At 44.5% G+C, this 21301-nt stretch overlaps 1 protein-coding gene across 1 annotated transcript in view; it reads left to right on the top strand.

Moving 5' to 3' along the window:
• LOC310869706 (extracellular serine/threonine protein kinase FAM20C-like) overlaps window positions 1–21301 on the top strand; it is an 83353-nt gene that overhangs the window by 14476 nt on the left and 47576 nt on the right. Inside the window, exon 4 of the mRNA XM_083780564.1 lies at window positions 4246–4324. Coding sequence (XP_083636690.1) covers window positions 4246–4324 — 79 coding nt within the window. The remainder of the gene's footprint in view (window positions 1–4245; window positions 4325–21301) is intronic.

The raw sequence follows: 21301 nt of genomic DNA, 5'->3' as shown, positions 1-21301 counted from the left end.
GCGACCTCATTGGCCGCTGCGGTTCATTGGAGCGACCTCATTGGCCGCCGCGGTTCACTGGAGCGACCTCATTGGCCGCCGCGGTTCACTGGAGCGACCTCATTGGCCGCCGCGGTTCACTGGAGCGACCTCATTGGCCGCCGCGGTTCACTGGAGCGACATCATTGGTCGAAGCAGTTTATAATCTATTTAAAGGGGATGGATGTCCATGTCTTCGACACAGTGTCTTTATGCTGGAAGAAGTTACCTCCAGTGAAATTTGGAAGAGGAGGTTGTCACCTTGAGGGGCCACCCGTGCTGTGACCACACAGCTGTGTTGGTTGAAGATACAGTCTACATCTGGGGAGGATGCCACGGCGGGGTGTACTACAATGTGCTTTATGCATTCGATGTGGACGACCACAGGTGGTTCAAACCACAGGTCTATGGGGCCGTTCCAGGGGAAAGGGGAGGCCACTCAGCCTGTGTGTTGGGGAAGGCCATGTTTATCCATGGAGTAGACAACAAGCTGACTGGATGCACCAATGACGTGCCTAGTGATCATTTCCAATGAGAGGCCTGTGTTGTTGTTATTGAGGGATGCTAGTCTCTCCTATATCCAGCTATAGTTTAGATGTTTGCCCCTCGATTTACACATGAGTGATTTTTTTTTTTTTTGTCTCATGGTGCACGCGGAGGGCGACAACGCACGTGCATTTTCGTGGGCGCTGGTCTCGTGAAACTGTCGTGCGCACGTGCACGTTTTGTGCACACGCTCGCGACCGAGCGTGTGCGTGTTAGTGGGTCCACTAACTAATTCTGTCATGGTCGCAAACGTTTTACTTGAAAATTAATTAGTAATAAATAAAAAACGACGGCGATCGTGAAACATAATCATCACAATGATAACAGAGATGATGTAATAATATAATCCTGATGACAGGCCAGCCAGTCACGCAGACAGACAGACGGAGTTTGTGTGTGTGTGTGTGTGTGTGTGTGTGTGTGTGTGTGTGTGTGTGTGTGTGTGTGTGTGTGTGTGCACTTGCGTGCGTGCATGGTGCGTGCATGCGTGTGTTTGTGTGTGTGTGTGTGTGTGTGTGTGTGTGTGTGTGTGTGTGTGTGTGTGTCCACTATATGATGACACAAACCCCAGCCATGTAGACAGACAGGACGATCATGCAGTTATTGTCACTCTACTCTGTATCACTGTCAACGTACCTTCCCTGAGTTCTTTTTGATCACGTGACATTTGTACACAGCTGTCACACATTCCACGCAATCATGTAGATTACCAGTGGTTTGTCTTAACCGGCCACGCATGTGTCTTAACCGGCCATGCATGTGTCTTAACCGGCCACGCATGTTGGGAGCCACGGTTAGATAACATTCAGGAGGTGTAGTTCCAGACTCTATAGCATTCGGAGATTGTGGAATTGTTTTCTGACTACGAGAGAGAGAGAGAGAGAGAGAGAGAGAGAGAGAGAGAGAGAGAGAGAGAGAGAGAGAGAGAGAGAGAGAGAGAGAGAGAGAGAGAGAGAGAGAGAGAGAGGCATATAGGGGAGGGAGAGATCCTGGATACCTGCAAGCATGCTTCCAGGATTTGGCACACACACGCACGCACACACACACACACACACACACACACACACACACACACACACACACGCATGCACGCACGCACACACACACACACACACACACACACACACACACACACACACACACACAAGAACACAGCTGTGGTCGGCCCACTTTCAATTCAACCTGTTCAGAAATAATTGTTCTCATACCTGCATCTGTCAGCACTTGGCCCCTGCCATGCTCTCTCTCTCTCTCTCTCTCTCTCATTTCAAAGGAGCTTTTTTGGCATGAGAATACACCTACAGTATCTCTTTCTTTGTCTGTCTGTCTGTCTGTCTTTCTGTGCCAGCTGTTTAAGCACTACAATCACGTTCTGATTTTTATTTGCAGGTCAAATGGGAGCTTTTCTCATGACTCCATGTCAGATTGCACTTTTACAAATTGCTGAACTGTGTCGGTTTGTGTGTGTGTGCATGTGCGTGTGCACATGTGCATGTGCACGTGTGTGTGTGTGTGCGTCAAATCTCTTCTTCCACAAAATGTTAAAGGTTTCATGACATACATTTTTTTAATGTATGTCCCCATTATTTTTATTTTTTCGTTTTTTGACCTGAATTACCCCAAAAAAACCTGAACTTTGAACATTCAGTGGATTTTCTGTGGTCTGGGATTTTTTTGTGTCTGGGAAGCCTTTTGAGGGGGCCATGGTCATTTTTCAGTTTTTTACATATTATGAAAGTACATCATGTTAGCTTCGGAGACCCAGACGTTTTTATCTCCAGGGAGGTCTGAGTCCACTTCAATTTGGCATAGAGTAGCGCAAACATCTCTGCTGATTTCTGATCGTATGCACCTTTGTAAAATTGACATACACACGCACACATGTACACACACACTCCTCTCGCTCTCTGTCGCTCTAAGTAATTAGTCTCATGTCGCGCAGCTGCGCATAGTTTCTCCCGGTGGATCCTGCCGGGAGCTGCCTATGCCATAAAAAGCATAGGTGAGTTCCAGGCTAACATAATGTCAGCTTTCATATAATGTATTTTTCATTGAAATTGGAAAAAAAATTGAGAAGATATGACCATCTGAAACTTGTTGAACCGGAAACCCCAAAGTACATAATTTCCCCTGCAAATATTCCAAAGATTTTAGCACCTCTGGGCCCCAGGAATGGGTGTGACAATAGATACTTGTCTCCACCCCTAATGGCTTGCATAATCACTCCCCCACTAGGTTAGCTGTCAGTGACACAGTGCACAGATGAGTTGAGTGGACACTTACTAGGCAGTGTGGGAAAGTACATGTTGTTTTACTTAAGTTAAAGTATCAATATTGCAATATAGAAATATAGGACTGACTTTGTTTAGTGTATGTTTTGTAATAATAAAATCTAAAAAGTAACTAGTAGGCTAACTGAGTTTTCAATGTGGAGTACTACACTATGTCTTCACATTCAATATTTGAGCTGTTCTTATAACAACAACAATGTCATGGATTGATCAAATTATATAAATGACGGATTTCACCTCGACGCGCGACCACACGGACACACAATGGTTTCATTCAGTATTGATCATCAGGCAGCAGCATTCAACGGTAATAAAGTTACAAAGATTTACACACAGTGCTCAACCACACATATTTCAGTACACATGTGTGTACTGAAATAAAGGTCAGAAGAATGGACTAACTAGTAACTAAAACAATCTCGTCAGAACGCACAGCTGTGTGTAGTGTGGAGACCACAAAAAACTAAACTGGCAGCAACCTTTTTTTTCTTCAGTGGACAACGACGGGTAATCAGTTAATTTATGCTTTTATTACAAGATCCAACAGCATCATATCAAGTTAACAATAATTATGTTGTTGTGTTTAATATTGTGTCACAGAAACACTGCAACTATTCTGGGCGGCTTGAGCTGGAGAACAAAGATAGCCAATCAAAACGACTCTATGCAAATACGTACAGGAATGTTCACACCCCCAAAATATGCAGATAATCATTCATTGCAGAGACATTTTTGCAATGTAATTACAACGACTTAATGACACTAAAACGACTTTCTGATGGAATAAAAACATTCTTTACCGTACCAACTGTGTTAATGTGGCTAAAAACGAATATTTTGGTCTATTGGGGAGTTTCATTAGAGCCGACTTGTGGGTGAAAATACTGGAAGGGGTCATATGGGATTTGCAGACTGTGACATCACAGACGGTAGGCAAATCACAGCACTTGTTTGAGCCAGAAAACATCTACTGAATGTTAACCCATTCTGACCTGAGATCAGATTCATACGAGGTTTCCACTGGACACACACTGGTCTGATTAACACATTCTGACCTGAGATCAGATTCTAAAAATGTCAGTCGTTCTTAAATTTTTCAAAAATAGCAGACCTACAAGCTCGTAGCGCTCCACTCGGTGGCGCGCTATGAGCTTGTAGATCTGCTATTTTTCAATAGCTAAAGCATAACATGATGCTAACACCAAAATGTTTAGACAGATGCCAGGTTCATTGTTTATTATAACTGTGTAGGTTCATTGTTTACTATAACTGTGTGAACAAACAGTGGATAAGACTGTCTACTAGCTGACTGAATTAACAGTGGAGATGAGACTGTCCACCAACTGTCTGAATGAAGGTAATTAAGTGTAAATTGCTCTTCTGTCCTCAGCCATGAAGTCCGGAGGCACGCAGCTGAAACTCATCATGACCTTCCAGAACTACGGACAGGCCCTGTTCAAGCCCATGAAGTAAGTAAATAAACACATCAATTCAACCACAGAGATTTTTATATGAAGCACCGACCGGACGCTGAAACTAGCACTGACTGATCCACAGAGTAATGCTGCGTTCACACTGCAGGCAAAAGTCACAACGATGCAAAGCGAAGCAGCGTCGTTGCAGTTTTGTATCTTTGCGGCTGAAGTTGAAACCATGCTGCTCAACATAATTTTTTTTTCTTTTGAGTGGTGCAGCCACTCCAATGCACAGCAGTGTGTGTCCCTGGCTGGCAGGCTGGCCGGCTGGCTGGGTCTGTCTCTGGGTCTGTCCGTCTGTCCGTCCGAGCTCGGAAATAGCGTTATAGCGTTTGTTGACCACGAAGTGTCACTGTTTTTCGTAGCTGTTGTAGCTTTTGCAGCAGCTACAAACGGGGGGGAGCCGGGGGACATATGTTAGTCCGACATACCAATAGTCCGGCATGTGTGGCCGGTTAAGACTCACCCGTGGCTTCCGACATGTGTGGTCGGTTAACTCTTTGAGTTCCACTAGGTGGCAGCTTCCATTGACAATGAATGGTAGACTATCTTTCATCGTACATCATCTCATTCTGGACTATCATAATTTGCGTCCTCATCCTCGTATTTTATGTTTGTGTTCACACTAGGGATATATCGCAATACTTTCTCCCGTGATATACAGTATTGTGTCGTCCTCCAGGCAATATTGCGATATATTGAATACCGTGATATTGATTAGTTAGTACTAGTACCTGTTGTTGTGGACAGACAAGTTGTGGACACATTGAATTCAGTGTTTTACTGTTTGGAGGAGGCAACATTCATGTACCTATTGGCCAGTTTGTGACACAACAAAATCTTTTGGGATTTTTGGAATAACTACATACGTCCAGATTTAGCCTTTTATGGACCGTCACCAGTGAGTGTGAAGTGAGAGGCACTCTTATGATCGTACATCATCATGAATCATCTCATACTGGCCAATCAGAATGCCTGTTGCCACAAATTGACGTCATATATTATATTACCTAATTTCTCCTTTCATTGTCGTGTGGGGACGTATGGGGACAAGATGATGTAAAAATTACCTTCATTATCGATGGCATTTAATTTGTGTGTTGTGGACATTTTGTGGGCACAGAAGCTGTATAAAGGAGGGGCTAGCACCCGTCAGAAATAAGAGAAGGAAAATAAATGTTAATCGCTCGCCCCCCCCCCCCCCCCCCCCCTGTCCCACTTTCCCAAATAAAGTGAGTCATATTCGCTATAAAATAAGTCTTAATGTTCCCCCTCTTCTCTCCATTAATTCACATTGAGCCTCTCTATAGAGTGTCGCAGTCCCGCCCCCTTTCATGACGACGCCAGGCCAGGGAATATCAATGCATTTTTCCCATAGGCATTTCAAAAGTATTTATTTAAAGACCTTTTAAGCGTCGTACGAAGCCAATTCTTGTAGTGACAAATCATGACAACACACACAATATTTTAGACCAAACAAATAAGTACAAAGAAGAAAAACAACAAAAAAAGTGTTTTTTTTCTACTTTCTAATTCTTTGTTTGGCCCGAATTTTTGTTTTTTGTTTGTTGTCATGATTTGTCACGACAAGAGTTGGCTTTGTCCGTGGCGTGAACTGCTTTAAATAAATACTTTGTAAAAAGTATATGAGGAAAATGAACGGGGATTTCTTTCCCGGGTCTCTCGAGGGGGCGGGACTGCGACACTCTATAGAGCGTTGCAGTTCCGCCCCCCTTTCAGAACGACGAGTGGCCCAGGAAATGATTCTCCATTAATTTTCTCCATAGGCTTTTCAAAAAGTACTTATATAAAGACGGTCTTACTAATTATTTGATCGGCCCAAAACATTGTAATTATTGTCATGATTTGTCACGATCCGAGTTGGCTTTGTCCGCGGCGTAACCGTCTTTAAATAAATACATTGAAAAGCCTATGGAGAAAATTTATGGAGAATCATTTCCTGGGCCACTCGTCGTTCTGAAAGGGGGCGGGACTGCAACGCTCTATAGTGCTGCCTTCCAAGGCGGTGTGATCGTTCCACCTTTAATGGCTTGGAAAAGTTATCAGCACCAGTAGTTCTGGAATCAATTTGATTAAAAAATCTGTAGGGATGCCCTGTTCAATGCCTTCAGCGAGCCCAACGATTTGTATCGCTTGGAATGAGCTTCAAGTGAAAGAAGAACCTTTAGATGCAGTACGTCATTTTTAGCTTGTATTTTCTGGCATGTTTGCTTAGTGATAGTAAGGCGACGGTCGTAATCAGAGCTGGCACTTTCCACTTCCTTCACCCGGTCACCAAGATTCGCTAAAGAAGCCCGGGTCGAGGCCAGGGAGGCTTCTAAGTTGTCAAATCGATCATTCATAGTCTTGTCCACGCGTTGTATTACAGCAAGTATGTTTGCTGGCTCGGTGCCAGTTAGGGCTGTCGCGGTTACATAATTTAAACCGTGGTGCGATCAATTGGCTCAGAAGCGCGATATGAGATACTGTGCGATATAGTTCTCAAGCCCCCTTTAAAATGAATGAAAAAATACATTATTAATAAACGAAAGTTACACTAAGCTTTACTTACTATGTTGCTTTATAAATGGCAGAGACGACAATGTTTATTTAAAATTAATCTTCAATTAGTCCTGGTCTTCATTAATTTTATATATTAATTTAATATATTAAATGAATGGTGTAAAACCGAAAGCAGTAATGAAAATGGAACACACCATCAACTGCCTATATAACCCGCAACGGCTTCAGAGAAGAACGCAAATTGATAATTGTTCTGTTTGCTGCTTGTTATTATGATAGTTGCTCCGTGAGTTTGGAAGTAAAGAAGAGCTTGTGAATCAGCAGACCATGAATGATACAGCTTAACACAACTCTTCTTTACTTCCAAACTCACGGAGCAACTATATCAGCCTAATAACAAGCAGCAAACAGAACAGTAACAATATTCCCCGCTTCACGGAAAACTCTCGGATGGTGCACTTATAGCACAAATAGCCTACAGCCCTACACATGTTGCATGCAATTTTAGAAAGTTGAAGGAATCTAGCCTGGTTTTCACGCCACCAGACGAGGATCATCATCGGTAAATAATTCCTTCTGTAGATAGCGAGTGAGTTTGGTTTCTGCTCGAACTCTCTTGCACTGTTGCTCTTGCACTGATTGGGCACAATCAGCGCAGGAGCATCGCTCATTGATCTCAGCAGAGGTCTCTAACCAAGAGTCCTTTGTTGGCTCCACGTTCGCTGCGTTCGCTGCGTCTGCGATGGCCGCTGCAGGGCGTCCATCGGCCCACTGTCAGGGATCCTGCGGTTTATTGCGCCTGTGCGGTTTTTCTGCCCCCTTGCGGTTTCAACTTGTAATAGCGCGATATGCGATAAATGCGATAATTGCGACAGCCCTAGTGCCAGTTCCTGGTGGCTCTTTGTTTGTGGCGTGTTCAGGTGATTCCTGAATAGCAGCGTCTTCGGGTGGCTTGTTCTGTAAATGATCGTGCGTCTTCCCTTTTGGCACAGCTTTTGATTTACTCATCTTTAAGTATTTCGGTTGTAGAAGCAGAATCGAACCCAGGACTTTCTAGCTGTGAGGCGACAGCTCTAGCGACTGTGCCACCGTGCCCCCTTCGACCTTTTCTTCTTGTCTCTTTGTTGGCTGAGGTGTTATTTATTTGGTCATGGCTGCCAGTTCCCACCTGATGTCTTGTGGGAGTTCTGACCGTTCCAAGCCGTGCTGAATAATGGCCAGCTTACATAACGTCCTGAGACTAGGACTTAAAGGACAACTTTAGTTTTTTTCAACCATGGTTCATGTTTTAGGTTGTTATTAAAGAAAGTAAAATATGAGTGTTAATTTTCTTTCATTTGCTGCTTTCTTTGGTTTTTGCGATTTTAGCAGTTTTTGACAGGGGGGCGGGGGCATTCGAGCATGGGGCTAAATATGTATTTTTTTACAAAATATTATGGCGATTTATTTTTTTATTATTTACTATAGTCCTAATAAACCCCAAGAAATTACATCTGGCCACAAAAGATCACAGGATCTATTGAATGTGACAAACTGACATATTGAGCCTATACACACAGTATAAGCCTTCCCCCAGTAGGCTACCTTCACATTCAGTAGATCCTGTGATCTGCTGTGGCCAGATGTCATTTCCTGGGGTTTATTAGGACTATAGTAAATAATACAAAAACAAATCGCCATAAAAATTGGTAAAAAAAAAAAATACATATTTAGCCCCATGCTCGAATGCCCCCGCCCCCTTGTAAAAAAGAGCTGAAATCCCTAAAACGAAAGAAAGCAGCAAATGAAAATAAATGTACACTCATCTTTTACTTTCTCTAATAACAACCTAAAACATGAACCTTGGTTGAAAAAAACTAAAGTTGTCCTTTAACTCTAAGACATACATCACGTCATCACCGTAACCTCCAAAGATGATGATATGATCGCCCACCATGCAACAGATGTATCCATCTCTTTGAGACAGGTCGTTTCACTTGGGCACAACCTTCTTCCAGAAGGTCTCTGGACTGAATTTCCACATCAAATCATTGATTTCCTCGCCAGTGCTGTGGCCACCAAATATGTACAGCTGTCCATTGTGTGTAAAGGCTGAATGGCACCGGCGTTCTTCTGGAAGAGGCTGTGCCTCCTGCACAGGTGGGTCCAGCCAGTGGTTGTTCTATATGTCAAACACTGTCAAGGGTGCACCCTTCATTGTACCCCATGCCCCCAGATACAAACATCTTTGTCCCGATAATGGTGGCAGAGTGACCGTTTGCAGTATATGGTGCAGGTCCACTGGTGCTGATTGAAGTCCAGACCATCGTGGTGGTGTCCAACTTGTATCTGATAGTCAGCTTGGGGATTCCTCCATGGATAAAAATGGCCTTCCCCAACACACAGGCTGGTATGTACTGGCTCGCCTCTGGAGCAGTCCCTGAAACCTTTGGTTTGGAACATCTGTGGGTGTCAACGTCAAATGCATAAAGCACATTGTAGAGCACCCCGGCCCTAGTATCCTCCCCAGATGTAGACTATATCTTCGACCAACACAGCTGTGTGGCCAACGCGCCTGGGTGGCCCCTCAAGGTGACCGTCTCCTCTTCCAGCTTTCACTGTAGGTAACTTCTTCCAGCATAACGACACTGTGTTGAAGACATGGAGATCCATCATCTTATTATCTGATATGTTGTTACCTGTCCCTCCACCAGGGTAGCCTCCAAAGGAATAAATGTTGTTCTCATTTTATATCCTCTGGTGTGACATTACACAACACGACACAAACTGTTGCCATGCACGCCTTAACGACGCCAAGCTGTTCTCATCTCCACCCTTTGACTATGTATTACTTCAAACGGCTGCCTTTCAGCAGAGCATCCGTCCACATGAAATAAACGGAAGTCATTCCAGAGTTTTGCCTTTCATGGTTATCTTTGAGGGGCGCACAGCTTTTGTCCCCACAAAATGTCCGCAAGACAAACATTAAATGGCACTGACAATGAAGGGGAAATTTCCGTCATATGTAGACGTAATATATACAGCTTTTGTCCCCACAAGTCTCATTGATAATGAAAGGAAAAATTAGGTCAAATGTCTGCCAAATATGACGTAAATTTAACCAACCACCCACTCACATCAATTCAGTTGTTCATGAGATGATGTATGATGATGTATGATGATAAGAGCGCCCCTCACTTCACACAGGTGTGATTTCCCCCCATTTTCAGTTACAGATATCGTGATATAGCATTGATGAATGTTGATTGATGAATATCGCAATATCACAATATATCGAATATCGTTATATTTTCGCTATGGAGTGCCTAATATCGCCACGGATATCGTACCGTGAGACCCACATTGTCCCATTCACCCCTACTTAACACAAACACTCACAGCTGTCCATTCATTGTCAATGGCCTTCAATGTCTGTATAGGACAAGGTTTGTTTTTACATGCGCACCCTCAAAGCTGGACGCTACGAGCTTGCATATCTGATATTTTTTTTAAATAGGTCAAAACGTGTCCCAAATCTATGAATATATATTCGTTCACAGAGATTTGTTCATTTGGTTGTCTGTGGCCAAATACATTGGGCTCCTTGACATCATCATCATCAACATTTTTCGACCGCGGTCGAGATCATGGATTTCACAATGCCACGCCAGACTTTCCAGTCCTTCATTGCCATCCCCAGTTCCTGCTTACTGATGCATGTGTCCCTAGCAATGACATCAGGGTACGGCAGTTTTCTACCTCTGGTCTGCTTTGAGGCAGGACTCCAGAGAAGAAGGGAAGATATAACCTCATTGTCAGCTCTGTAGCAGTGGCCGGCAAACTGTGTTCTTCTGGATTGGACTAGTGAAGAAACACGGGGAAGGTTGTCATATATTAGATTAGTCGATGGGTGGCTCTTCCAAGATATATTTTGTGCTCTCATTAGAAGGCGGGTGTAAGTAACGTGACTCTGCAGGTTCCTCCTGCCTGGATCTGGTCTCTCTCAAGCAGAAACGATAAACCGGAAGCAGCGGGACAAAAATCTGATATCTCCATAATACTTTCGATTTGTAGTCTTGTTAGGTTGGATTTATATTTGCGCTGTGGCAGCGCTTCAATATGTCACCAGTCTCGCGTTGAACCCGCCTCTAGCGGCCTCTGTCTGTCTGTCTGTCTGAAAGCTGTATGCAGTGATGTATTGGGTCTATATGTACGACTGTATGTGTGCGTCTGCCAAAAAAATAAAATAAAACAATGTGTGATATGATTTTAAACGCCTGGAATGAGGTCAAAGTGAAAGAACGTCTAGAGGCGACAGCACTACCGACTGAATGGAACCCAGCTGTGAGGTGCCCCCGTCGACCTTGTCTTCTTGTCTCTTAGTCGGCTGGGGTGTTGTTTTTTATACGTTTCTTTGGTCATGGCTGCCAGTTCCCACCTGATGTCTTGTGGAAGTTCTGACCGTTCCAAGCCGTGCTGAATAACGGCCAGCTTACATAACGTCTTGAGACTAGGACTTAACTCTAAGACATACATGTTATCACCGTATCCTCCAAAGATGATGATACGATCTCCCACCATGCAACAGATGTATTCATCTGTTCGAGACGGGCCGTTCCGCTTGAGCACGACCTTCTTCCAGGAAAAGGTCTCTGGACTGAATTTCCACAAATCATTAAAGTCGTCCCAATCATCACAGCCACCAAATATGTACACCTCTCCATTGTAGGTAAAGTCTGAATGACACCGGCGTCGTTTCGGAAGAGGCTGTGCCTCCTGCACCACAGGTGTGTCCAGCCAGTGGTTGGTCTCTGTGTCAAACACTGTCATGGTGTTGTAGCACTCTTCCTCGTTTGACAAGCCCCCAAATACAAACATCTTTGTCCCGATGATGGTGACAGAGTGACCGTCTGTAGCGGGTGGTGCAGGTCCTCTGGTGCTGATTGAAGTCCAGACCATTGTGCTGGTGTCCAACTTGTAGCTGATAGTCAGCTCGGTGATTCCTCCAAGGATAAATATGTCCTTCCCCAACACACAGGCTGGTTGGTACTGCCCTGCATCTGGAGCAGTACCTAAAACCTTTGGTTTGTACCATCTGTGGGCGTCAACGTCAAATGCATAAAGCACATCGTAGTACACCCTGTAGTGGTATCCTCCCCAGATGTAGACTGTATCTTCAACCAACACAGCTGTGTGGCCAAAGCGCCTGGGTGGTGCCTCAAGGTGACCATCTCCTTTTCCAGGTTTCACTGCAGGTAACTTCTTCCAGCATAAAGACACTGTGTTGAAGACATGGACATCCATTTTCTGATGATCTGATCTGTTGTCGCGTCTACCTCCACCAGGGTCGCCTCCAAAGGAATAAATGTTGTTCCTCACTGCTACAGCAGCACAATAAAGTTGGTTTGGACCTCCTGCTTTGGGGACGGTCCAACACAACATCGCCCTTTTCTCCGGTCTGTCTCTGGCTTTCCGTCTTGTCTTACCCTTGATCCTCACCATTCTCGTCTCTCTCTACGTCTACAGTCATTGTCAACATGGTCCATCATTTTATATCCTCTGGTGTGACATCACACAACACGACACAAACTGTTGCCACGCACGCCTTAACGACGCCAAGCTGTTCTCATCTCCACCCTTTGACTATGTATTACTTCAAACGGCTGCCTTTCAGCAGAGCATCCGTCCGCATGAAATAAACAGAATCCTAAGTCATTCCAGAGTTTTGCCTTTCATGGTTATCTTTGAGGGGCGCACAGCTTTTGTCCCCACAAAATGTCCGCAACACAAAAATTAAATGGCACTGACAATGAAGGGGAAATATCCGTCATATGTAGACGTAATATATACAGCTTTTGTCCCCACAAGTCTCATTGATAATGAAAGGAAAAAATAGGTCAAATGTCTGCCAAATATGACGTAAATTTAACCAACCACCCAATCACATCAATTCAGTTGTTCATGAGATGATGTATGATGATAAGAGCGCCCCTCACTTCACACGGGTGTTTTTAATTTTTTCATTTTCAGTTACAGATATCGTGATATATGATATATGAATATATATTCGTTCACAGAGATTTGTTCATTTGGTTTTCTGTGGCCAAATACATTTTTGGGCTCCTTGACATCATCATCATCATCATCAACATTTTTCGACCGCGGTCAAGATCATGGATTTCACAATGCCACGCCAGACTTTCCAGTCCTTCATTGCCATCCCCAGTTCCTGCTTACTGATCAGGGGGGCAGTCAGACAGATATTTTGTGAAGTCACTGGCCTGTTGTGGCGCTGTCATTAGGCCCAAAAAAACCCATAGCCCCATAGAAGTCCATGTATTTGGGCCCAACTTCAACTAGACTGTATTACCTTAATAAACATGGTCATGAATACTTTTTGCTTCCAGTCACTAGTTTAAAGTCTCATTTCTAATGTCATAATATTCTTTTTGGAAAATTATGGTCCCATTTATAAAAAAAATGACCATAAAGTTGCGCATGTTCTGAGGGGCGTGGCTACCGTTACAGTCTATGATCGGGATTCCCCACCCACTCGAGTCAAAATAAAAACCAACTAAGAAGAAGGGGGGAAGTCCCGCCTCGTTGTCTGGGCCAGCCAATGGGCCAGCTGGGCCCAAACGGATCTAGAAAGATGGCAACTTACAATTCAAGGACTGACAGGCGTCATTTTATGTTCATGTTAGACCCGGGGAACACTTTGTCCATATTTTTTACAGTCTATGTTACTGATGCATGTGTCCCTAGCGATGACATCAGGGTGGGGGGGATGGGGGGGATCTTCAATAGGCTGCCTTTGAATTGACTTCAAATAATCTTTAGGTGTTAATTAGAACGAGTCATGAGCGCAGTGGGAGTGCCTTCTGGGAGGGAGGGATGAGATGAGACCAGCCAGCCAGCACATGAATACCGCGCGGAAAAGCTTGCGTCACCATTTCTCAACGCTTTGATTTGATTTTTGATTTATTTATCAGATCCCCATGTGAGTCACAGCAGCTCTACTCTTCCTGGGCTCTTAACCATATCATCATCAAAAGCATTTCTTCCATATTGATGACATACATTCACAGCCACAACATTCATCCAACACAACAATACAACACAAAACATGGTGGACCCTCTTGTAAACAAGTGTAATGCTTAATTGGGTCGTCCACTCACAGTTAACAGTCTTTGTATTGAGTTTGTGCTTGAAATGTACTGTAATTCTGCAAACTGTTAATACATATTTCAATCTATCAATCAAAGTCCGTCTACTATACATTTGATAGCTACTGTCGAGGTGAGGAAGGCTTGGCGCATGTCGGGGGGCAGCAGTGGATCAGGGGTTGAGTGGCCCGATGGGAAAACCGTGAGGTTCGATCCCTGTGGGCTCCCCCAGAGTTAGTGTCGAAGTGCCCTTGAGCAAGTACTCTGAACCCCTGATTTATCCGGACGTGCAGGTTGGTGCCTTGCATGGTTTCCTCCGCCATCGGAGGTGTGCGTGTGTGTGTGTGTGTGTGTGTGTGTGTGTGTGTGCGTGTGTGTGTGTGTGTGTGTGTGTGTGAATTGGTGAATGTCTCTCTCTCTCGTCCTGTGTTTTTTTGTGAGTCTCGTTTCGGGGGAATTCCCACAACCGCACGAGTAGACGGTGTTCGTTGGTTCCCGGGCCAACTGGACTGTGATCAAAAGTGATTTCTCGAGAGGAGAGGAGCTTTGGAGCGATCGCCGTGAAAGATGTTGGAGTGGTTTATTGCAAGGGGGAAAGCCCTTACTGGGTTGTACGTGTCTGTGTGTGTGTGTGTGTGTGTGCGTGTGTGTGTGTGTGTGTGCGTGCGTGCGTGCATGCGTGCATTATATACTGTACATGTACACTGTAAATGTTAGGGCTGTCACGATTCGCCTAGTCCACGATTCAATTCAATTTTCGATTTGAAGCTCACGATTCGATTCGATGTTCGATTCGCTATCACGATTCGCCTAGTCCACGATTCAATTACATTTTCGATTTGAAGCTCACGATTTGCTTCGATTTTTTCAATCTATTTTTTTAAAAACTCCTTTTTCAGCATTGAGGGATATATAATTAATAATTATAATTTAGGCCAATATCTTGATTTGTAAAGAAAAACACTTGTTTCCCAATAAGTCACTTTTATTTTCTATAAATAACAAATCAGAATGAGAATAATAAAAGGTTTAACTTTGGGTTTTATGCCCTAACATTTTTTTTAAATGTTTCTTTAAGATTAGATGACTTGTAACATTCTTGTTAAGCTCTAAGTAAGTAAAATAAAGGGGAAAAAAGACAAATAGTAGGCCTAAATACAAAGTTCAACCAAACAATTACGTTATTTGGCTGTTACAAATTATTCTAGCCTACTTTGTAGAATGTTCACATTGTTTGAACAGGTAAGACTATGAGAGCTCTAACAAAGTGTGAATACTAGTTAGTGCAATTTGATCTGCATGGCTCAGCCCTTCAGTGATTTGTGCCCTCACTTTATCATACATGCCAGGCAACACACGTGTGGTCATATGCGACCTGCATGGCATTTTGTAACGTGGTTCTGCAACTCTCATTAAATATTGAAAGCCAGCGTTTTCCACCATTGAAAGTGGTCGCATCATCGCATGTCTGCAGCTATGCAGACCGCAACTCCGTGCGTTAATTGTTTAGCACGGGGCGAATTAGCTGAGAGCTTTTCTCTATAAGAATCTAGAATAGTTGGCTGTGTTGTTGTCTTTGTACCATCTTTGGACAGATCGATTTCTTTGTGATGTCTGCTAAGATGCTGGCCCATATTTGACGCGTTGCCTTTGGCACTCGTTTGGAGCATAAACGACAAACTGAAACCGTTTTGTCAACGATGCGTCGTGTGCCATCATAACTCACTGGGAAGCCAAAATATTTCCAAACTTCTTTCCGTGTGTCATCGTCGTCGCTGTCTACAACAGCACTGGCCATGGTAAAACACAACAGCGGTCTCGTTCTCTCACTTCTGTGTGTTTATTGTCATCCGTGTATCATATCTACAAGCTCCAAGTGTTGCATGACAGCGCTTTGTGAGCTTGCAGATTAACCCTTTTTGTGTGCGGCGTGCGCCAGCCAGGTCCTCACAAGTATAGTACTATAAAACACCTCGGCGCAACAAGTCCTCAGCGCAACAAAAAAGTTGATATTTAAATCGTGTTATTCTCGGTCAATTTTCAACCGATTGTTCTAATTCCAAATGGCCTATAATCCGTGAAGTGTAAATTTTCATTGGGTGAAAATCTACCGGTACGTAGGCCTACAGTTTATAATGAAATCATGTGTTTGTTCGATGCTTCCCCATGCTCAATCAGAACATGTAGTGGTTACACCTGTGTGTTGATACGCTCCCTCTTACAATTAAATCAAAATGCATTGCATGCAATGTTTATTGTTTACCATACTAAAAAAAGATGACTGCATGGAACTGTATGTAACCAAATGATGGCCAGGTGCTGACCGGTGCAAAAAGCCGTGGCCGGTGTGCAAAGAAATAACTGATCTACAAGCTCACAATGTGTCGAGCCTCGGTGCGTTATGAGCTTGTAGGTCTTGTACAATATTGATGTGTGTGTGTGTGTGTGTGTGTGTGTGTGTGTATGTGACTGACTGTGTGTGTGTGTGTGTGTGTGTGTGTGTGTGTGGCAAGGCTCCGATACAGCTGGCTTTTCGTCTCTTTTTTTTCTCCCCCAGCGGAAGCATGCATGCGCGGAATGGCCCGGCCGCTCGCGGAAGTAAAAACATAAAACATCGCGATTCGGTGCGTCATTTCGATACACTGAATCGAACGTCAATTTCGATTCGTATCGAGAATCGTGACAGCCTTAGTAAATGTGTGCATAACATGAGGCCCATGAGGCCAGACTAAAAGGCGGTAACATTGTTGCTGTCGAGAACCAAGAACCAACCTCTTATTGCACACCGTATCTATAGGCTACTTTTATTTAAGGCCACCAAACGGCCTGGCCAATCAGCGGCAAGGCATAAACACAGTGCTGCCTTGATCCCGCCTCTAGCTGTCACTGATTGGCCAGGCCGTTTGGTGGCCGGAGCATCCAGTCTGCCTGATGGGTGCAGAGGGAGAGGGAACCCAGTGTACTCTCTGCGGCCCCATCTGGCGGAGTCAGGTTAGCCATCCTCTTCATATTTTCTGAAATCTCAATTTGAATCTCATACCATTTGGGTGGCATTTTTACACACAATTCTAATAACGGTTTTGGTGTCTGAGTGGCCGGTTTGTTATAAGATCTAGATTTAGATGCAAGTCACACTGGGAGAGAAATAACACCTTACAAAAGACTGGAAACTGCACATTTAGTAACAAAACTATTAACAAAAATGTTACTTCATTTAAGTTCCAAAAGCATCAAAAGTAGCAGATCTACAAGCTGGAAACACGCCGTGATAGATAGAATACATTTTTGGCAGTTTAAAAAAAATACAAATGTGATTTTTGTATTTAGAAACAATTTAGAATGGACTAATATACAGTGCACAAAACAAGAAAAAGCTTGTTTCCATTGTGGTCCAAGTCTGAACGCAGCATTAGAGAAGAGTCCAGAGCAGGGGAGGAGGCGTATCCAGGGTCGGGATATAATCTAACTATGAAGCGTGAAGATGGAGCCATGATTTAACCCATTCTGACGTGAGATCAGATTCTAAAAATGTCTTCTACATCCTGACAGTTTTCTGAAAAAGCTATGTTTCTATGTCAGTCGTTCTTCGATTTTTCAAAAATAGCTAATGCATAACATAATGCTAACACCAATTTTTCAGGGCTGAAGGGAGGGCATTCCACAGAGTATAGTCGCTGAGTAATAAAACATATTTATCCCCTTGAGCCTCGTCCTGAAACCTAGATCATAATAACTGGTTGCGTATACCTGTGAGCATCAATCCCTCACTCTGGGCCTTGTGGTTAGAGCGTCCGCCCTGAAACTGGGAGGTCGGGGGTTCGATCCCCGGCCATTTCATTCCAAAGACTGGTATGGGACCCAAGGCCTCCCTGCTGCTTGGCACTCAGCATCAAGGGTTGGATTGGGGGGTCAGTCCCTGCTTGGCACTCAGCATCAAGGGTTGGATTGGGGGGTCAGTCCCTGCTTGGCACTTAGCATCAATGGGTTGGATTGGGGGGGTCAGTCCCTGCTTGGCACTCAGCATCAATGGGTTGGATTGGGGGGGTCAGTCCCTGCTTGGCACTCAGCATCAATAGTTGGATTGGGGGGGTCAGTCCCTGCTTGACACTCAGCATCAATAGTTGGATTGGGGGGGTCAGTTCCTGCTTGGCACTCAGCATCAATGGGTTGGATTGGGGGGGGTCAGTCCCTGCTTGGCACTCAGCATCAATGGGTTGGATTGGGGGGGTCAGTCCCTGCTTGGCACTCAGCATCAATAGTTGGATTGGGGGGTCAGTCTCTGCTTGGCACTCAGCATCAATGGGTTGGATTGGGGGGGTCAGTCCCTGCTTGGCACTCAGCATCAATGGGTTGGATTGGGGGGGTCAGTTCCTGCTTGGCACTCAGCATCAATGGGTTAGATTGGGGGGGTCAGTCCCTGCTTGGCACTCAGCATCAATAGTTGGATTGGGGGGTCAGTCTCTGCTTGGCACTCAGCATCAATGGGTTGGATTGGGGGGGTCAGTCTCTGCTTGGCACTCAGCATCAATGGGTTGGATTGGGGGGGTCAGTTCCTGCTTGGCACTCAGCATCAATGGGTTGGATTGGGGGGGTCAGTCCCTGCTTGGCACTCAGCATCAATGGGTTGGATTGGAGGGTCAACTCAACTATTAAAATGATTCCCGAGCGCGGCATGGCTGCAGCTTACCGCTCCAAGATATGGGTCAAATGCAGAGAACAAATTTCACTGCGGAAACGTGTGTGGCAAATCATATGAATTTGAAAAAAAGCACAACAAGTTAAAATATGGAGATAAGGTATGCGTTTTTGGCGCAAGTTTGGCTCAGGGAGGAGGATGCCCCTGCCATGCAGAGTCCAAGGCACTTTGGATAATAACATCATATCCTGTGTTTGTAAAACAAACTGAGACGTTTCTGTCCGAAAGCAACTCCAAATCTAACGATCTCTTTAATAATAGCAAGGATGAGAGCAAAATCCCCTAGGGTAGGTACCCTCACATGTTCTCCCCGTGTCCCCTATAGGGTCGGTACCCCCACATGTTCTCCCCGTGTCCCCTAGGATAGGTACCCTCACGTGTTCTCCCCGTGTCCCCTAAGGTACAAAAAACATGCTGTAATCCTGGTCTCTAAACTGCTTCCCCCTGGCCAGCCTGATGGAGGGGAAAGGAACTGGAATAACGTGTTCCTTCCATGTGCGTACGTCCAACCAGGGAAACTCTCCCCTGTCAGGTGTAGAGGAGCAACTTGGACACTCAGGCATGAAGGAAGCATGAGTTCAAGTCCGTTGCTCTCCCCTTGTCCCCCATATACGGGGACGTAGGTTAGCGCAGGGTGTGTAGAGCCCAGGATCACATTAGATAATTGACACAGGGGTGAAAAATGGGTTACACAATTGTGGGATAATTATTTTTATTAAAAAAGAGCAAAATCAATAAGCTGATGGGTTAAACATCCAGAGATGTTCAGCAGATATACTGTACTGGGTCTTTGTTGTGCCTCGGAATGGATTCTCTCCCAGATAATGTCAGATGTGTTTTGACTCTAATTGCACGTTGGGTTTTGTAAATTGCACGTCAGGCGTTCCCGCAGGTCCGTATTTAGCCCGCCGTAATGGCACACAAGCGCCTCGTTCCGCCTGTCAACACTGTCTGCATGTCGCCATGTGTTGTTTAGAAGACAAACACACAGACATTTAGGAAGTTAAGAAAAACACACCGAAATACATTTAGGAAGTTACCAAAGCTTTCGCTCCGTTTCCTCTATCAACGCCAGAATAAATACTCCGATGTTTAACCCATTTAGACCCGAGGCCCATTCTCAACCTTTTTCCATATAAAAAACACCCAGAATTATCTGTATTTGCCCGCGGACCCCCATCTGAGAATATGTTGTTCCAAGGGACCCTCCCAGAAGCAAAGATATGAGGTAAAAATGTTCACTGTGAATTTTCACGACTTTTCAAAAATAGCAGATCTACACGGTGTGCCGTGCTATGAGCTTGTAGATCTGCCATTTTTGAACAGCTGGTGTTTAAAATAATGGTTAAAGTGGTTAAACGCTAAGGCGACAACAATGTGTTTCCCGTCCTATACGGGTTAAGTGAAAGGCCTGCATTCAAAAGTCTACTTGAGTTAAGTGGAATTATGAAAACATTGGCAGATAGATAGATAGATAGATAGATAGATAGATAGATAGATAGATAGATAGATAGATAGATAGATAGATAGATAGATAGATAGTGATAAGAAGTATCAAAAGTAAAAGTATGCATTATGCAGAATGTAATTCCAATCAATCAACCAATTCAATCCCATTTCACAAGCTTTTGTTTAGTCGAAATATTTCCAAAAAGAAATGGCATATCTGCAAGCTCACAATGCATTTTGATGCAATGCTTTGTGAGCTTCGGCTCACAAAGCATCTTCTTTTGAATACAGCTCAACTGGTTCACCCCTGTGTCAATCGTCTAATGTGATCCTGGGCACACCCTCCACCAACCTAGTCCCCATATATGGGGGACAAGCAACGGACTTGAACTCATGCTTTCGGCATCCCCCCAAGGGTCCATTCAGTAGGATGTGTGTACAAACATGGCCCGTCTAGTGGCTCCAGTCGGGATGGACTGTTTTCCTAAATCGATCATCTTCTGGTTGTTGTTGTTGTTGTCGCCCCTCGCCTCACCTGTCCTGCAGTGCAGCCTCAAGTGGGACTTCAAAGAGCTTTTGATGTTTCGGGGTGTCCCATCCAGCCAAATATGCAAATGCACCAGTTCTAGAGGCCTGGGGCCGCGAGACCGCCTGCCAGCTATAGCTCCGCCCTGAAGCTCTGTCTGCGCTGAAGCTCTGTCTGTCAGTCTGCGTCTCATTGTGGACAAAATATTAAACAAAGGCGGCAAACTATTCTTTCGTTTTGGGTCTGATCGAGGTTAAATGTCATCAAAATGTTGGCCTGTGGCTCAAAATGATGAATATATATTTATGAGATTATAATAAGAGAAAGTACTGCTGTGTAGATGCATTTAACTTCAGATACGACAGAGCAGCTGTTGGCTTAATGTATCGCCGTCTGTTGTCTCTCGCATGCGATCTGCATAGTGATGTTGTTCTCTGCCCTGTATAAGAATGCAGCTACACTGGTTGTTCTGTGTGTGTGTGCGTGTGCGTGTGCGTGTGTGTGTGTGTGCGTGTGCGTGTGATGTGTGCAGCTTCAAGACGAGATGAAGGTTTTATGGGTGTCTGTTATGTAATGTGGGTGAATCCAGGAGTAATAGCAGCTAAACAAGGAAGTCATCTCACACGCTATA

This window comes from Protomyctophum parallelum, assembly GCF_964188405.1.
Source record: "Protomyctophum parallelum genome assembly, chromosome: 13".
NCBI lineage: Eukaryota > Metazoa > Chordata > Actinopteri > Myctophiformes > Myctophidae > Protomyctophum > Protomyctophum parallelum.
The sequence above is the reverse complement of the archived record's forward strand: the minus strand, read 5'-3'. Positions and strand labels throughout refer to the sequence as shown.